Raw genomic sequence first — 17,851 nt, forward strand, 5'->3', positions numbered from 1 at the left:
TAAAGTTGCATTGGTCAGTAATTAAAGTAAATGGACTTCCTTACTTGAGTGGTTTATTTTAAACTTTTCCGTGCATCTATGGAGCCTTTTGCTCAGTCACATTGGGTAAACTGGGCTATGGACTCTTCATGCGAGAGCAGAAAGCTGGGCAATTTTTATCTTAGCCAAACTTTAGAAATGTGTGTGGGCCAAAGGTGGGTTGTAAAGTCAAAGAACTAAGTCATTAAAACTAATCGGAAACTGATATACAAGTATATGTACATATATATGTGTGTGTGTGTATGTATATATGTATGATATTCATATTTGTGTGTGTGAGAGTGTTTTACGCACTGTGAAAGTATCAGTGAGAGCATTTGAACTGGAGTCTTTTCAGCTTGGCTGCTTATGTTTTTAGTCTTATACAGTGAATTGTATTTCATACTGTGGCTGTAATTTGGGGTTTCTTGCTGTTTTGGGTTATGGTGCACCATTATAATGTGAAACATGTGGAAAGATGCTTGTGAGTGACTTGCACAGACAGAAGCAAAAGGCAATACATTCGCTTTTGTTGTTTGGCGTCTTATGCCAGGGGGTATATCGTGGAGGCAAACTGATTTAGCCTTTTCGCTTAAGGTACAGCTGCTTTGTGGTATTTGTGTCCTGAGGGCTCTGCTTCTAAGTCAGCCATTGTTGATGACATGTACAAGAGTGCTTACATCACAGCTGCTACAAACTTGTTCACCTGGAGATCAGACGAACACCTGCATCTACACTCTTTTGCAGTCTTTTCTTTTAACTAACAAAAACGTTTGTTGTTCTAAATATTTTACAGACTAAGCTCTTTCAGGATTACCCTCACAGAAAAACTTATGATTAAGAGAAAAATATTTTGGAACAGAAGTAAAGCTTTTGTTTTATTTATTTCAAAGATGCTGTTGTTCCCGTTGTGTATTTTTTAACATTAAATATGTCTTGACAAAAGAAATACAACATCTTTTGTGTAATTTTACAAAATACAGTGTTTGAAAGGTTAATTGAGGAAACAACAGCAGAATTGTTGTGTCAGTTCAGGTTGATGCTATTACAACAGATATAAATGGAACACCATTTAAAGCATGTAGTAAAGACTATGTCAAGTAACTTCTGAGTTTCAAGGAGTTCGGCTTCACATGTTTGAACTCTGATAAGCCCCTTGCCTTTGATAATGACTCTCTTCATGACTTCTACAAGTCTAATCTTAATCTGTTTAAATTACTCTAACTGGTTTTTGTGCATACAAAATGAGTAAATGCAAATTTCCGTGCTTTAACTCTGAACAGATGGTATACAAACTTTTTGCCAAATAGACCACAAAGTACTTGCAGACCACACAAATGTTTTTCCTAATTCAAAATAAGAAATATTGCACCTTTTACCTGTTCAAATATAAACTAAACATGCAGTATCCAAAGAAAAATTAAGAAAGAAGAATCATTTTAGTCCAAAAGCTATGTTCAACTCACTGTAGATAAACAATATAAAAAAAAAAATAAGCATGCAAATAAATAAGGGTATACAACTGCAAAACTGTTGTGGGTCATAGCATTCAAGAAAAAAAAAAGCTCTCTTTCATCTTTCTTTGTTAATTTATTTATTTTTTTAAATGCTTGGTGCTTGCATTTAATTTTAATGAATAATTGTGCCCAATGTCTTCTTGCGTAAAAATCACTGAATGAAGTTAGACTTGCTTTGAAAAAAGTGATTGATAAATGACTTAATTTATCCATCCATTTCCTTGTCCCCAGTGGGGTCAGTAGTGGTGCTGGTGCCTATTTCCAGTGAAAAAAAAAAAAAAAAAGTCATTCATTGGAATTTCTCTTTTAGACCGCAACCCACAATGTAACAGTGTTACCAACTGTGCCACTGTGCAGCTTAATTTATTTTTTACCTATTGGTTTTGAGAAGTTTATAATATTTCAGGAAAAAATTTGCTGTAAAAATATGTCAAATTGTCCATCTAACCCTTGTGCTGGCAGGGCAAAATTATATCTTTCTTTAGTTGTAGTGTGGAGAGCTGGACAACATTATTGCAAGGATGGAAAATGGCCCCCTTTGGACATCACTGCCTTAAATAACTGGTAGTACAGTTGGACTTCATACAATCTGAGCTCATGTTGCATTGGCTTACTTCATTGGCTTAAAACAAAGAGTGACTCACTTTGGAATTTTTAGAGAGCACAAATATTTCTTTTTCTGCACCCATGTAAAAACACAAGCAAACATTTTTAAGGAGAAATTCAAATAAAACATAAAATATGAATTAAGATGGGGGTGTGGAAACAAACTACAAATTAATCTAGAGTGATCCCTTGTCTTATGCCATATGTGTTGTCACCAAAGGCGTGTTGGAGTGGAAGGTTAGTCATAAGGAATGCATGTTTGTCTAAATTAAATGCAACAAAATAGCTCAGGAACTTGAAAAACTGATGATTTGTTTTCTACATGTAAACTAAATCTGAAGAGAGTTTGATTTTTAAAGAAAAGTTTGGTTGATAGCTTTAAATAAGTAAAAGTATGTTGCCTTCCTAATAAAAGAAGAGTATAAACCTTTTTTCTTACTGATAACAGATCACAATTATAAATACAAGCAACAGCTGAATAAATTATACTGACTGTGTGGGCTGCCAAAGGGTTGGCATTGTGTACTATAAACAACACTGTGATTGCAGAATGTGACGGAGAACCAGAACATTACATTTTGTCACTGCTTTGCTGCTGTAGGCAATTTGGTTAACATGTGTAAGTCATTAGACAGAGTGGAGATTGTTGAGAAGAAAGGGGAATGAACGCAATAAAGGGGCAAGAATGGCAAGAAAGAGCGAAATGAGAACGGCGGCGTGAGAGTAGGAACCTAATCCATTTTGGAACGCATTCCACCATGACCTTGGGATAGAAAATGGTAATTAGGGAGTACTTGGGGAGGTTCCGAGAGTGCACATATCTGCTCGGAGCTGAGACTGCTGTTTTTATTCAAAATGGCTTGTGAAAAAAGTGAGACAACTACATACTGGAGTTTCAGGCTTGCAGAATAAATGTGCTAAAAATACTATGGACCCACTTCTTTGACTTTTTTCAATTGCTCTCATGGCTTGTTTATTTCAGTTCTTCAAGCTTGAATGGGTGTCAAAACCACAGCATAAACATACAGAGGCCCTGGCAGGAAAAGGCCAGAACAAACTGTGGCCTTGTCCTTCTCTTTGCTGTTACACCAGCCTGCCATGTCACAATGAGCATGGCATCCCACAGCATCAAAAAACACACTTTCTTTCTTAACTATGAACAGAGATTAAGTCGGGGAAAAAAATAACCTCATCATTTTACATAGCTTATGGACAAAAACAAAAAACAAATGTTTTATTCATTAAAAACTTCAGCCATTTGATGTGGGTTCTTAACTAGTGAGAATACTTATTTCTGCAGGACAAATAAGGAGAAATGGCATCCACATTTCTTATAGATACTTAAAATCACAGTAAGACCCTGTTCAGGAACCACCCTGAAGGCAATCCAGACTCCTTGAGGAATTTATGACTCCATTAGTGTTTCTCAGGTTTTCAGGTAAATAATTCGGGAGATGATTCTTCTCAGACAGCAAAACACTGACACATAGAGGTCAGTGTTCTGACCTATAAGTATCCCTGCTTCTTCGCAATGTGCCAAACAGATTCGTTAACCACCAATTTTGTCTGCTGCTCGACTGTAGCGCAGATGACAGCTGACTGTGAAAAATAGGTAGGCTGTATTCTGTCACAGTAGAGAAATAACAACAGTTCAATGCACATATAAAAATTTGGGGGTGTACAGAGGTTAGTTGCTCCAGTGTTTCAATCATAAAACAGGTGCTTAAGGCAACAGGAGCAATTCAGTTTGAATATTGGTGTTCATGGGGAGGGGTTACCTTGATTGCCATATATGTCCATGCTTTATGTTTATTGGTGTTGTATATTTCTTTAACCCTATAATAATTTTATTCTGATATCATACTGCATTCAGTTGATTATTAATTAATAGTTTCACTAGGTCCTTATTTATGGCTTATTCTTTTTCTTCGTTTTCTATTACAGCCATTTTTGCTTCTTTTAACTGAAGAAACTTTGACAAAATCTGAGTGCTTTGGACACAGATGATTGCTATTATGACAATTTGACTTGGTAGTAAAGTCCATAACTTGATAAGTTACATGATTTTTAAAATTTTTGTCAGTTGTTTGATTTGACCCTGTTTTGCCTTCAGAATCAAGGTGTCAAAACATTCCAGAGATTTTAGTGCATATTTACATACAGTATCATCATCACACAGTTGCACATCACTGATGGAAATCTCCCATTCCACTATAACAAAGAGGTGCACTGTTAGACAGAGATCTGGTGACTGTAGAGGGCATTGGTCTATGCAATTCACTGTAATATTCACAAAACTAGTTTGATATAATTTCATCTTTGCTAAATTGTGCATTATCTTTTAGCCATTGGAATAAGAATACATTGTGGTTATGACAATATGGACCTTCTGAGCAATAATTCTTAGGCAGGTTCTGACACTTAAACTTCTCTTAGTGGGCATAAAGGGGGTCTAAAGTGCCAAAACATCTCCTGATCATTACATCACCATCAATATTGAAACAGGGTAAATTAGTGTTTCTATGGTGCTGAGATCACATTTCTTGGTTATAAGAAGTTATTTATCATTGCCTGACTATGATTATGAAGTAGACTGTAAACTCTCCCCTGAATTATCTTTGTTGTAATTTGTGCTGACAAAGTAATTGAGCAGGTGCATTGAATAAAGTGGTCAGATAGTATCATGATCAAAAAATCAACAGTGGTTTCACCTCTTAGTACACCACTCACATTTCCTTTACTCCTCCTAACCACATTGGCATCCATGTATTTTACACTTTTTGCACTGATCTGCTTACCATTAAGTATCAATGTATGAAATTGTAGTATTAGAAGTGGCCCAGATCTGCTTTTCAACATTTAGCTGTTTGACTATGAGTGAATCTTGGTAATATTGATTGCTTTGCTAAAACAATACATAAGCAAAACAGATTTTGGAATTTTAAAATTTCTGTTTGAATGATGAGCATGACCACAGTTACTTCAATAAACTAATAACTTGTTATAGTATAAAACTTCACACTATGACATGGACTAAGAACATGGTAATCAGAAGCCAAATGTTGTCTCTTTCTTTATGTGTCTCATATCTAACCCTATAATTCTCCTTGATTTACCTGCTAGAAGATAATAGCTTACCATGTAAAAAGTGTGGCGTCAGAAATGGAATCTTTAACACACATGCTACTCCATATATCTCTTCATCCATTTAACATGGAAACCGAATGTTTTGAATTTATTTTCAGTGCTGCTCAGGATAATTGGAAGAAAGGCATTTGGAACAGCTTCCAAGTACTGGTCATGCATGTGTAAACGTGGCTGACAGCACCAGCACAGCCTAGTCAAGCACTTACCTGCAGGGTGGTTGAAGCACAGGGAGCCAGACACTCCCTAATCCCCAACATCCTGACCTTTGGAAACCTGTTTCAGCTTGCTCACCATAGGTCTGGCAACATGTCTCTTGAGTCCTTCTTGCCTGCCTGACACTCTTTATGCCAACCTTGTTCTCAGTGCCCTGGGTGGGCTCTGGATTTGAGAACCTTGCTGCAGCTTACTCTGAGCCTTTGTGAGCAAATGCTGTGCTTCAAGCAAGAAACAAAAGCAGTCAGGGAAATTTAAAGACCAATTATCTCTTAGTGCATGCTGAAGCAAGCCTGAGTGATGAGTGACAGAAGTGGGGGAGTGCTGTAGAAAAATTAGGGTGATTGCTTCAGTCTTCCATAATACTGTAAGACGTGAAATTAAATTCTAGGATGAACTTAATCATTTGGAAATGATTTGACATGTTATTTAGACTGAATAATGTAAACATAATATACTATCTCTATATTCAGAAAAAGCATTTGATAGGAACCTGGAAATTCTTATTTGCAACCTTGCATAATTTTGGTTTTGGAAACTCTTTCATAAACTGGTTAAAATGTACAGTTTAACCAAGATAAGATTACTTGTCCTCGAGTTTCCCAAGGACAAGTAACCAAACATAGTCCAGCTTCTGTCTTTAGAGGGGAACCAGGCAGAGTTGCTTACTGTTCTCATTAATGTTCCACAGGGTGGAAGATTTCACAGAACAAATTCACATTCCACTTATTTTTTTTTTAAAGTGGAGGATGATTTTGCCTGATAGAAATCTCTGCCCATACTAGTCACTGGAAGGATTGCTTCAACAACAACAACAACAAAAAAATGTTTTTGCCAAAATCCATTTACTTATTCTCAATTATCCCAAACAAATCACCATTTGACTGCATATGGTGAGGCTTTGAACCTATGATTTATTGGCTCCAACACAAAAGGACATATATTCTTTAAACACTTTAAACTGAACTCCTCTGGCAGCATGGTGGGAGTTTCTGAAAATGACAGGCTGTCCTATTTCCATGCCAACATGTAACCATCTGGAATAACTATACAAAAAATTATAACCTTCCAAGATTTGAGGTGTAAAAGAATACCTGAAATATATATTGCAAGTAGTACACTTTATCTCTTTCAATAGATTAATTGCACAATATAGGCTGGACAAAAGTCAACTTCTAAAATATTTTCTAATCTGTTATGAAAATATAGATAGATCTCAGTTGGAGCATTATAGTGCAACCCATAAAGCTCTACTTCTGAAAAGAAATCTGCTGGGCTTCTCTCTTTTTTTTTTATTTAAAAGGCTTTGTTGGCTCTAGTGGCCTTTATTTAGCATTTGTCTCTACACCAGATCAGACGGCTTGCCTGTGTCCTCTGTTATGCTGAAAGTTGACAACATAATCCTTCCTCTGACAGCATGGCCAGGCCTAAGGTGTAGATGGAGCCAACTTTTTAAAAATGTGTATTCTAAACAATTACAACAAATAGATTAGCTTATTTTGGAGTTGTGTTAATGAGCAGTTGAGCGTCACTGCCTAACAAGTGACTGCTGAGTGTATTGTGCCAATAATGTCGGTAAGCAAAAGAATCATCAGCAATGTATTGGTAATGCTACAATTCCTCTCACCGACTTGCCTGCATTACTTGACATAGCGATGAGGTAGCAGTAAAGACAGCTTTTCTTCTTTTTTTTCTTTTTTGCTACAGCAAAACAGATTCTGACTAATAACTTCAAAACCCTCTGTTCAATTAGTGCTGAAATGTACTGATCATGATGTTAGCAGATTAAATCGCTGTCATCCTGTTACACCTCAAAATTCACCACTCTTAATGGAAATGCAAAGTTCCCTAAATATTTATTGGTCAATAAGCCATTTGTTCCAACAAACTCCGAGGACCAGCCCGTGGTTTCGAGGAACTCAGCCAACACACACTGTGGAAAAACACAGCCCAGTTTCCCTTAGAGATGAGATGACCTCTTCACACGGCCTATTCCATTCCACTCTGTGGGTTGGTTTAAGCCATGACTACACTGTCCCCCATTTATTTCTCCCTCACTATGCCCCACTCAGAGGGATGGATTGTAGCCTGGGGTCATTTTACATATAACTGATGGACGCATTCTTTTGTATCATTTACTCACAACAATCAGTTTAGGGTCTTTCAAAGAGCATGATATCATTCTTGAAGAAATTAATTAATTAAATATAAGCTTAAGAAAATGTAATCACAGTACTTATGGAAATGATTTTGGAACATGGACCATCAATCAATAAAAAAAAAAAGAAAAAATCATGTTAGGCCAAAGTAACTGTATATTCCACTGGGCAAAGTTGGATATTCATCATCAAAATAGAGCCTCAAAATTCAATATGGCTACCATGCAGAACACAGTAATGAATAGTAGTAAACCTTTTACATGTGCTGATGGTGTTTTATATTCTCATTATGAATGTCAGTTTTGTACTGCTTTTTTTATACAAAAAAAAAGCCATGGGTGGGCTTTTTTGGGCTGAAAAAATGCCCAAAAATAGGGTGGCTGAATGACCAGTTAAGCTGGTCATTCAGCACAATAATTACCTGAGATGTCCTTCCCACCAGATCCACATAACAAACACTAGTTTTCAATCCATTATCCATTGTCAAGTTCTTTTTGTTTTCTTTCTTTTTTTGACTGAAGGAAATATCAGTGTCCTTTCCTAAAAAAAACAAAAAAATATTGCTGATATACCAATTATCTCTCCTCCCAGTACAGTTTGCAGTGTTTAATTTGCTCAGTATTTACAGCCAAAGGAAATACAATCAGTACAATCCGTGGTACTTTTCCACCAGTGAAAGTTATAATCTATGCAATCAATGACATAGATTATTAGAATCTATGCAATCAATGGCATAGATTATTAGAATCTATGCCAGAAACACATGTAAATTAATAATATAAATGGTCCCAACAGAGAACCTTATATGATGGTATAACTAATTCTGGAAAGTGTGAATGGCTTAATGATTCTGTACAAGGTTTAACTGAATAATAAATACTTAATCCAGTTTCACCCTAGATGATCAAGTCAAATTAAGATTGTCTTTGTCTTAGGATGTGATTAGATCAAATTGTAACTCAAGTCACAGTATATGTCAGTTTTGTATGTTCCAGTATAATCAGCTATATGACTAAAATATAGGTCATAATATTTAAAACTAACCTTTTGTTACTTTTGTCTGTAGCATATGCAATGCTTATATTTTTTAAGTTATTTACTAGCACAGTTTATGGTTTATGGTATGCATTTATATGAATCAATTAAAAATATGTTGTCTAAATAACAATTTGAGCACAGCACAGCATGAGAGTTGTAGCACAGGGAGAATTGCAACTTTGGATTCCAAAGCACCCAGTGAATTGTGAATAAGTGAACATTATCTGTTTCAAATTGTACTAATTTGCAAGGGGATGAACTTTAGACCTCTTTGGGTATCCTGTGGTTGCTGGTGCAGTTTTTTGAGTCCTGTTGGTTGATAAATGAGGTCTCTCTGGATAGGACTTGTTTTGGCAGATCCCAGAAATTCTCAATTGGATTGAAATATGAAGTATTTAAGGGCTGCGTCAGAGCCCTGGGCTTAGTGTTGTGTTCCTCTGCCATCAAGGAAATTAATTGGCACAGAGGAGTACGCTTAATCTTCATTAATATTTAGCAGTTTCTAAAAAGGTTGTAAATTTACTTTGACATGAGTACCGGAACCCAAGTGATTTGTGAATAGCACACTGTGATAACTCAAGCAATGTTGTGCTCTTCAGCCATAGTTAGTTTGAAACTTGCGGCTGAATGGTTAGTATTGTGGTAAGAATTTTTCCATTTACTTCCTTTATGGTATTTTCAATCGTCTGTTCATGTTATTATTTCCAACAGTTCTAACAGTCTGTCAGAACCACAAAAATATCTTATTCTCTAGCTAAGAGACAGCATGCTTGCACAGTGATGAGTAGATAACAAAGCAAAACATCCGTGTGTGGAGTTTGGAGGGGTGGTAAATGGTGACTCAGTCTTTAGAGTCTGTACCACCACAGCAGGAAGTTCATGTCCATGAGGTAACTGGGACACACTGCCACAGAGGGATTTACAACTGGTTTCAACTGGAACTCTTTTGTTTTTTTGTTTTATACTTTGTCACTGTTACTTAATACCATTGTTGCGATACTCCTTTCACACTGCAGATACTTTGTAATTATCTGTCCTGTGCAGAAAAGGCATTGCTTAGTTTCAACCTGTACAGTACTTGCCACAGATTCTGTTGACCATTGCTGTGTAGAGCATTCTCTATCTTATAATGTGGAGCTGAAGCGTTTTTCCAGAGATATCTGTGGAAAAGTCAGACACAATAACTGAAGCTGGGGACTTTGACCATCAAATATTGACTTAAGTAAAGTCACCTGCTTAAAATGGGAATGGTGTGAGTGAACTGCAGTGCTTTGTTCTTCTATGTAATCAGTCTGTATGTTTCTTGAAAGGAATAACAGAAAAGCTTTAAGATGGAGGAGGGATACGAGCTCGACCTCACCTATATCACAGAACGGATCATCGCCGTCTCCTTCCCTCGGGGATGCTCTGAGGAGATCTACTTGCTTAATCTAAAGGATGTCACACGAATGCTCAAATCCAAGCATGCAGATAATTACCTGGTGAGTGGTAATTCTCCATCTTACCCTTAAGAATTAGAAGAAGACAAATGTGAGAGTCCACATCGCTTTGATTTGAACTAGCTCTAATAGGTTCTCATTGGATATTGACATGAAGGTATTGATCTCAGATCACACCTTTACTCAGGCTAAGAGTAGGAATTAAAGTAGAAATCAGTGAGATGTTGTTGTTAGTCTGTGGTTTGTTGTTTTCTTTAGATTATCAACCTGTCAGAGAGAAGACATGACCTCACCAGAATGAACCCAAAGGTAAGGATATACAGTATATGGTTTCTGCTTGATAATATTTTCTGAGAAAACTAGGCCAGGTAAAGGGAAGAGGTGCATGTGTTAATTATAAACTGTGATATTTTGTAGACTTTGGACACCGGTTGGCCAGACCTACATGCTCCTCCGCTGGATAAGATCTGCACCATCTGTAAGGCCATGGAGAGTTGGCTCAATGCCGACCCTTTACATGTGGTCGTCATACACTGCAGGGTAAGTGTGTACGCCACATGGAAGATCACCTGTGTTTTTCAGTTTCTGATTGCACAGTTAGAATACTCTAGATCTGACCCAGCCCTGTAAAGTAAAAAAAATAATTACACATATCGAATCTTCCAGTTTCGGGTTTTGTTTTTCGCAGGGTGGCAAGGGTCGAATTGGTGTTGTCATTTCCTCCTTTGTGCATTTCACTGACGTGTCTGCCAGGTAACCACATCTCATGTTGTGATTTCTCTTATGTTACTATAAAAGTCTTCTTTTCCTTCCCCTGAAGTCAAGATTCATCATAGCTTATGTGTGTTCACGCTTTGTTGTCGGTGAGCAATGAACCACAACAATTTCTGCAGAATCATTTTGTTTAGACCATATCCAATGTCATTGCTGGACCACATTTAATTTATCTGCCTCCTTTCATTTTGGCTCAAGGTGATTTGGAAAAGTGACTCAAAGGTTTCCTGTTCCAGAATCAAAAGAAAGCCACATGATTTGAGCCATGAATCACCCTGGATTGAATTGCATGAATCAGCTCTGAAGCATGTGTTTACCCTGTTATATCAGAGTCTCCAAAATGATTTATTTTTCCATTACTTTGATCAATCATGAAAACCTGGAGGTATATATATTTTTAAAATCCTGTCTAGCTCTCTCCTGCACATGGAGAGGCACTGTTGCTTGAGCACAGGTCACCATTTGATTAAGCTGGTTTCTAATTCAAGCTTTCGCCCAACTGAGAGAGAGTGTAGCTCGCTGGTCTGAATGTAGATATCAGAGCAAAAATGAAAAGCAGGGAAATAAACAAATCAAGAGGGAGCAGAGGAAGGGAAGCAGAGATCTGGTTAAAATGTTGCGGGGCCTATTAGCTTTAGGTCTGTCTGAATAAACCAAGCTGTGCACACACTCGGGCCTCTCTCTGTCCCTCTGTGTTTACTTAGGGCTGATTCTCTTCCTCTCTACTGGAATCTTCTGTCTGTCAACTTACTTTCCCTGTTTTCAGATGCGAGTGTGTGTAAATGGCTGCTTTGCTCTAACTGAAGCGAGTTTGGGTTAACACTGTTGTAGTCCAGAGTATAATTTCTCTCTTGAGTCATAATTACCTAAAGTGTTTAGTGCGTCTTTCTGTCTCCCTCAAAGTGCTGATCAAGCACTGGACCGCTTTGCCATGAGGAAATACTACGATGACAAGGTCTCAGCTCTGATGACACCTTCACAGAAGCGGTAAGACCCTGAATGGAAGGGTAAACCATCTCCTGTTTGACCCAATAAGCATCTCCCTCCAAACATTCTGACCCACCTTCTTCCATAGCATACAGTCAATGTCGTTTAGCTGAAGGGCATCCACTGTTTAAGTAAGAATAAAGATCTCGTAATGACCTGATGTAATGCTAATATTTTATGATTCATCATTGCTAACACTGATGTGCTAAAGTGTTTCGTCTACCCATCTTGCCCATGAATGTCTGTCACAACATTCAGTAAGATATGTTTCATCTGTGGAGGTTGTGAATAAAATTTTCTATACTGTACTTCAAGCTTATTTACTAATTGATATACATGAAATGGATAAAAACTAAGAACTCTCAGCATTTCTTTAAGAGCATCAGCCATCATCAAATGGTTTCATTCTCCTTTATTAGTGAGGTAAAAATGTTTGTAAATTTTGTGATAGAGGTAGTACATCTTCTGTACTACCTCTATCACAAAAAAAACATGTTGAAACCTATATGCTTGTTTTAAGGCATCACAATAAATTCTGGTCCAAGATCAGACATCTGACAACTTTTAGTGACGCATCTGAACCAGATGTCTGCAAAGTTAGTGAACATCTATTAAACACATTTATTAAAAGTTAAATTACTCTCTGAGTAATTAAGGATAAGTGGGTCATTTATTGGAACCTTGTTTAACATGCATTCCTTCCACTCTGTTGCATGATTCAACATGTTTTCTGTTGTGGGAAGCCTTGTAATAGTCTTGCTAAATGTTATTCTCTTCACCTTTGCATTCCCGTCAGGTATGTTTGGATCCTCAACAGTTTACTAAGTGGGTCCATGAAGATCAACGCCTCACCTTTGTTCCTGCACTGTGTCGTCCTCCATGGGATCCCAAACTTTGAGGCTGCCAGCAGAGGTTAAAGTCATAGTACTTTATCAAAATATCCACTCACCAGAGTCAGAGAAATTACAATGAAAGGGTTAAAAATAGCCACATCAGAGTCTTATTCGAACTATATTCCTATTTCTTTTTTTTTTTTCAAGCACACTTGCATGCTCAGGCACATGGACATTGTGTAAAAGACGTAATCCTCTCCTAAATTCCCTGTTCACCACAGAGCACAGGGAATTCTTTCATTTTGAGGTGCTTAGGTGGAAATTACTGTTTTTGCTCATTTCATTGAATCAACAAGAAGTCGTCATCACATCTTGGACCCAAAATCCTCCTCCCACAACAACAGCTTATCACACTTCAGGCCTCAGCAAAGTAATGCCCAGAGGTCATGTTATCAAAGCACCTCGAAAAAAATACATTAATTGCAGGTTTTCTTTGTTTTCCTTTTGTTTTGTTTAGTGTGTTGCCCATACATCAAAGTCTACCAAGGAATGCAAGCAGTGTACTCCTCTGGAGTCTAGTAAGTTGCTCAAATTAATTTCATGCTAATTTTAATTCAAATTTAACAGCTTCTTCAAGCCAACTCACTTTGACTGTACCGTCTGTTGTTTTTGTTCAAGTCACATTGGTTCAAATCACAGGGATCGTGTGTGTATCAATCTGGAGCCTGCCCAGCTCCTGAAAGGAGACATCATGGTAGGAAAAAAAAGGGAGAACAAGACATGTTCACAAAGATAGTGGCTTTAATACTGACTGCTGTGATCATGTTGATTTCTTTCTTTCATTTTGTAGATCAAATGCTATCACAAAAGTGATGTAACGTCAGAACGCGAGGTGATTTTCCGGCTGCAGTTCCACACGGGAGCAGTACAGGGTTACAACCTGATATTTGAAAAGGAGGACATGGAGAATGCCAACAAAGGTACACCTGCAAAAAAAAAACAAAAAAAAACCAAACAAACTCTAAGAACAGGCCTCAATGTGCCGCTCCCAGTAAACAGCAGCTCTCCTGCTTTGTAAGGCACAGATTTTACTGGCATTTTTTTTTTTTTTTTTTTTTTTGTGAAAGAAAGACAGTAGAAGTATAGAAACTTAGTACATGTTCCAGGTCTTAATACCAAACAGTTACATCATTCCTGTGCTTGCTGTCATTATAGATCCCAGATTTCCAGATTACGGCAAGGTTGAACTTATCTTTTCTGAAGGACCAGAAAGAATTCCAGGTAAGTTTTGCTTGTACAATTTTTTTTTTTTAATAAGCAAACACAAGATTGATTAATTAGAAAGGTAGATGGAGTGCCCTCTTACTTTTCCCTTCCGTCTTCCTCTCTCTACTCCCCTGGTGAGAGGGGATGTGGAATGCCACAGAGGGGAAATGTAGTGTGAAGTGTGTGCTGACAGAGAGGTAAAGAAACACAGCATGTGGTGTCCTCCGAAACCAACTGGAAAGAAACTACATCGCAGTGTCATTCACTGTGTTATGTACGCCTATGTGTCTATTTTGTTAATATGACGATCTCCACATACTGGAATTGCACGTAAAGCTACTTTTGATGAAAGTTTTTACTGAATTTAGTTTGGTGGAAACAGCAAAACAAGACTCTTTAAACAAGATAAATTTGTTTATCTGAAACAAGACCCTTTTGGTTCAGATAAACATTTATTTTACTTTGTGAAGAGATAGTATAAGACTGCTTAATTTAGCAGATCAATAAAAAATAAATCACTCAACCTTTCTGTTTTTACTGTTTACATGTTATTTTTTTTACCTTCGTGATGGAAAACCCAGCTGTTCTAGTTGGAAGTTTACAACATTAGCACTAGTCTTGTAGCGCTAACTACTATTTGTAAAACATGCCCAAAAGCAACATATTTCTCTCCATTTGATATATTTAAACACAGTACCATGAAGAAGTGTTGACGCCCTTTTAAACTTTCACAGTTTAAAGAGTAGTAGCATCAGAGCCAGAGATCTGATTTAATCTTAATCTGAACTCTAAGGAGGTTGTGTGCAGATTGACATAGGATCCCTGAGTTTAAGGGGCTTTCTCCAACCAAAACTTGGAAATTCCAACTTTTGGACTTTAGTATGCTGGTAGACAAATCCTATTTCCTTGTTCCATTTTAATTTAGTTTGTATAATTTGTTACTGATATTCACTGACTTTTGTGTTTTGCATTCATGTGAGGTGTGTCTGTAATAAATATTACTTAGATTTTTAGGTTCTTCAAGAGTGTGGATTTTGTTTTCAGGTGCTGACAGGTGGCAAAATGGACCCGATGTTAATGTGGATTACAACACTGCAGATCCTCTGACTCGCTGGGACTCGTACAAGAACATCTGTGATGGTGAAGGTACAGACGCTATGCTGCTTTAAATGTAATTTGACTCAGAAGACGTCATTTCATCTCTGAGGTCTACAATGATGATTCACCTACTGAACTCAAACATTGGAAATTTCATGAATACAGGAAAGAAACACATGTGCTATTTTAAAATAGTTACTGTTTTGCATAAATAAACAGTCACACTAACCCTTTTTTCCCCAAACATAGTATCTTAGGTTCGATAGCCTAAGCTATCTAGGAATAACTATTAACTCTTAACACTAATGTGGTTTATGTAACCCATTTAAAGTGGTGAGAAAGGACAGTGGCTAAAATGCCACCTTGGCATGCGGTATGATGAGAATGGCAAGAAGTGTTGTTTTTGTTGGAAAGCAGTGTTGTTTCACTTTGGGAATGCTGGGTCCAGAGGAAGAGCAGAGGGTTCTCAAGAGATTTCTTCTTTATTCAAGTTAATAGGGATCCCACACATATACAAATTCTCACTCCTGGACACCCACATGCATATATGTGTACGTATATTTATATACACATATGTACTTAGTGAACCACCCTGTCGGAGCGTCTTGTCCTCGCTGTGGTTGTCGCTCTCCACTGAACCACAGCATTCACAACAACCTCTCAGAATAGAGCTACGTGGTAGTAACATTAAAATCCAAATCCACCCTTTCCCAGTGTTCATTGAGTGTTTTTATAAGCCAAGTTTGACTTGATGAAAACAGTCTGCCTTCTTATTTTTAGACTTTCATTAAAAAAACAAAAAACAAAACAAAAAAAAAGCAAACACGTCCACACGAAGTTTTAACTCCAGCTTCTGGGATTGCAATGAAAAGAAAACCACACAAATGTAAGAATTCATCAAAGGAAAGGAGAGGCATCAACAAAAGAGCTTTTCTATATCCCAACTGCCTTGATTCCACAGCATTCATGTGGGATATTTACAGCTTTGTTTTCGCATGTAAACTCGAACATATGAGAAGAAGGATGGAAAACTTTGCTGAAATTCTGCATCTACTTACTAGAAGAGCTCACCCTGAACCAGTTTGCTTCAAAGACACTGTCACCCAGTGACGTCTGTGGAGGAGGAAGTCTGGAAGCTGTTTGACACCTTAGTGATAAGGTTGTGAGAAGAAAACGTTATTTACCTCATTGTCTATTTTAATTGGTAGAGTGTATTTACTGCAAAGTGAGAATTAAGATGATGGTTGTTTGGTTTAGTTTATTTCTGAACTGGTCGACTGTCTTTGCTTAGTGTCACCATGAACCCTGTCTCTATTTTGCCACTACCTTTTATAAATGGAATGAGATTTCATTGAAAGTTGAATTAATTATAATGCATATATAAAAGTCTTAGCATTTTTTTGTTCTCCATACAACTTAGCTGACAAGATAAGTTACATCATTAGATGCATAAACAGAAAATGAAAATTGGCTCAGAACTGAAATCTAAATAGCTGAAAGAGATATTTCTGGAAATCGGATGTGTCTTTAGAAATTCCCTCCATGGTTAGTCTAATTGCTTCAAAGAAGTGATAGGATAGCCTCATGCATTACATTACATTTGTTCTTTTTGCTGAATTCTTTAGGCTTGCATTTTGAATAAAAGTCTAAAACTGACTGCATTGTCAAATTATAAGCAGAGGTGACAAATATACTCAAAGTAAATTTTGTCAAATCCTGAAAATTACTCAAATTGGATTTGTTTTTTATGAGTATTTCTGAGTACTCTCATTTAAAGTGGAGGAATTGTGTATTTTCTGGGAACTTAGTGCCACTTTATAGCACAATCACATACCTTCAATTGTTAAAAATGCTGTAACTAAAATGTAACCTTAAACAAATTTGACATTGTAACTTCATGCCTTGAAATTGGCCTCTATCAAATCTCCTGCTTTTTCCCACATCCTACCTCTAGCAACTCATCCAAACAATGTTCCTCCATTATTCCATTTACAACAGTTCTAAAAAATGATGGACTGAGTAATGGTTCATATGGTTCATAGTCTGATGGAGCTGGAGGAGGGGTGCTCTGAGTGGTGGAAGCTTGGCTGGAAACCGCACCTCCATGAAGGAGCGTTTGTTGAAATAAGCATATCTATGTATGAGCAAGCATTTAGGCACCCCTGAATGGCTGCCATGATTTTATTTTACATAATACCCCATCTGTAAGTCATTGTTCATGTAATGCACATTCTAAAAGCACATGTATATATTCGCAAATATATTCAAAATAAAACGCAGCATGGAAAGGTTCAAATGATTTAAAAAGTTACAAGCACAAACTTCAATGTGTTTTGCTGGGATTATACAATAGACCAAGTCACAATGGTGGATAATTGTAATGTGGAAGATAAAGCGACACATTGGTGGGAAGATTTGGCAGGAAGATGAATGAAGTTAAATGCCATGCAATCCAAGAAGATAAACAGCTAGATGCTGAAAAAGATTTGAGAGAAGTGTTGGAAGTTCCAGACCTAAATCCAATTGTGAATCTTTGGTAAGACTTGAATATTGCTGTTCACAGACACCGTCAATACAGTCTGTCTGAGCTCAATCTAAAAATAATGAATTGCAATATTTTTGTTGAATATTCCAATGACCCCACTGATTGTGATCAATGGTAATCACAACGACCTCATCATTCTGGTGGAGCTTGTGCATCTTCGTTCGTCAAATCTGTTTTAGGTGTAGTAGTATGCATTACAAAACAATAAAAT

The 17,851-nt window shown here is 37.1% G+C and overlaps 1 protein-coding gene across 2 annotated transcripts in view; it reads left to right on the top strand.

The window, feature by feature from the left end:
- LOC122841229 (tensin-3-like) overlaps positions 1-17,851 on the top strand; it is a 39,968-nt gene that overhangs the window by 439 nt on the left and 21,678 nt on the right. Inside the window, exons 1-12 of one of the 2 annotated variants that reach the window (XM_044134362.1) lie at positions 39-194; positions 10,009-10,179; positions 10,396-10,446; positions 10,555-10,677; positions 10,826-10,890; positions 11,815-11,898; positions 12,695-12,810; positions 13,249-13,309; positions 13,410-13,485; positions 13,582-13,711; positions 13,947-14,012; positions 15,042-15,143. In XM_044134362.1, coding sequence (XP_043990297.1) covers positions 10,030-10,179; positions 10,396-10,446; positions 10,555-10,677; positions 10,826-10,890; positions 11,815-11,898; positions 12,695-12,810; positions 13,249-13,309; positions 13,410-13,485; positions 13,582-13,711; positions 13,947-14,012; positions 15,042-15,143 — 1,024 coding nt within the window. In that variant the 5' untranslated portion in view covers positions 39-194; positions 10,009-10,029. Of the gene's footprint in view, positions 1-38; positions 195-10,008; positions 10,180-10,395; positions 10,447-10,554; positions 10,678-10,825; positions 10,891-11,814; positions 11,899-12,694; positions 12,811-13,248; positions 13,310-13,409; positions 13,486-13,581; positions 13,712-13,946; positions 14,013-15,041; positions 15,144-17,851 lie in introns of those variants that run through there. The other variant, XM_044134361.1, reaches the window with a different exon arrangement.

The sequence above is a fragment of the Gambusia affinis genome, linkage group LG12, assembly GCF_019740435.1.
Source record: "Gambusia affinis linkage group LG12, SWU_Gaff_1.0, whole genome shotgun sequence".
NCBI lineage: Eukaryota > Metazoa > Chordata > Actinopteri > Cyprinodontiformes > Poeciliidae > Gambusia > Gambusia affinis.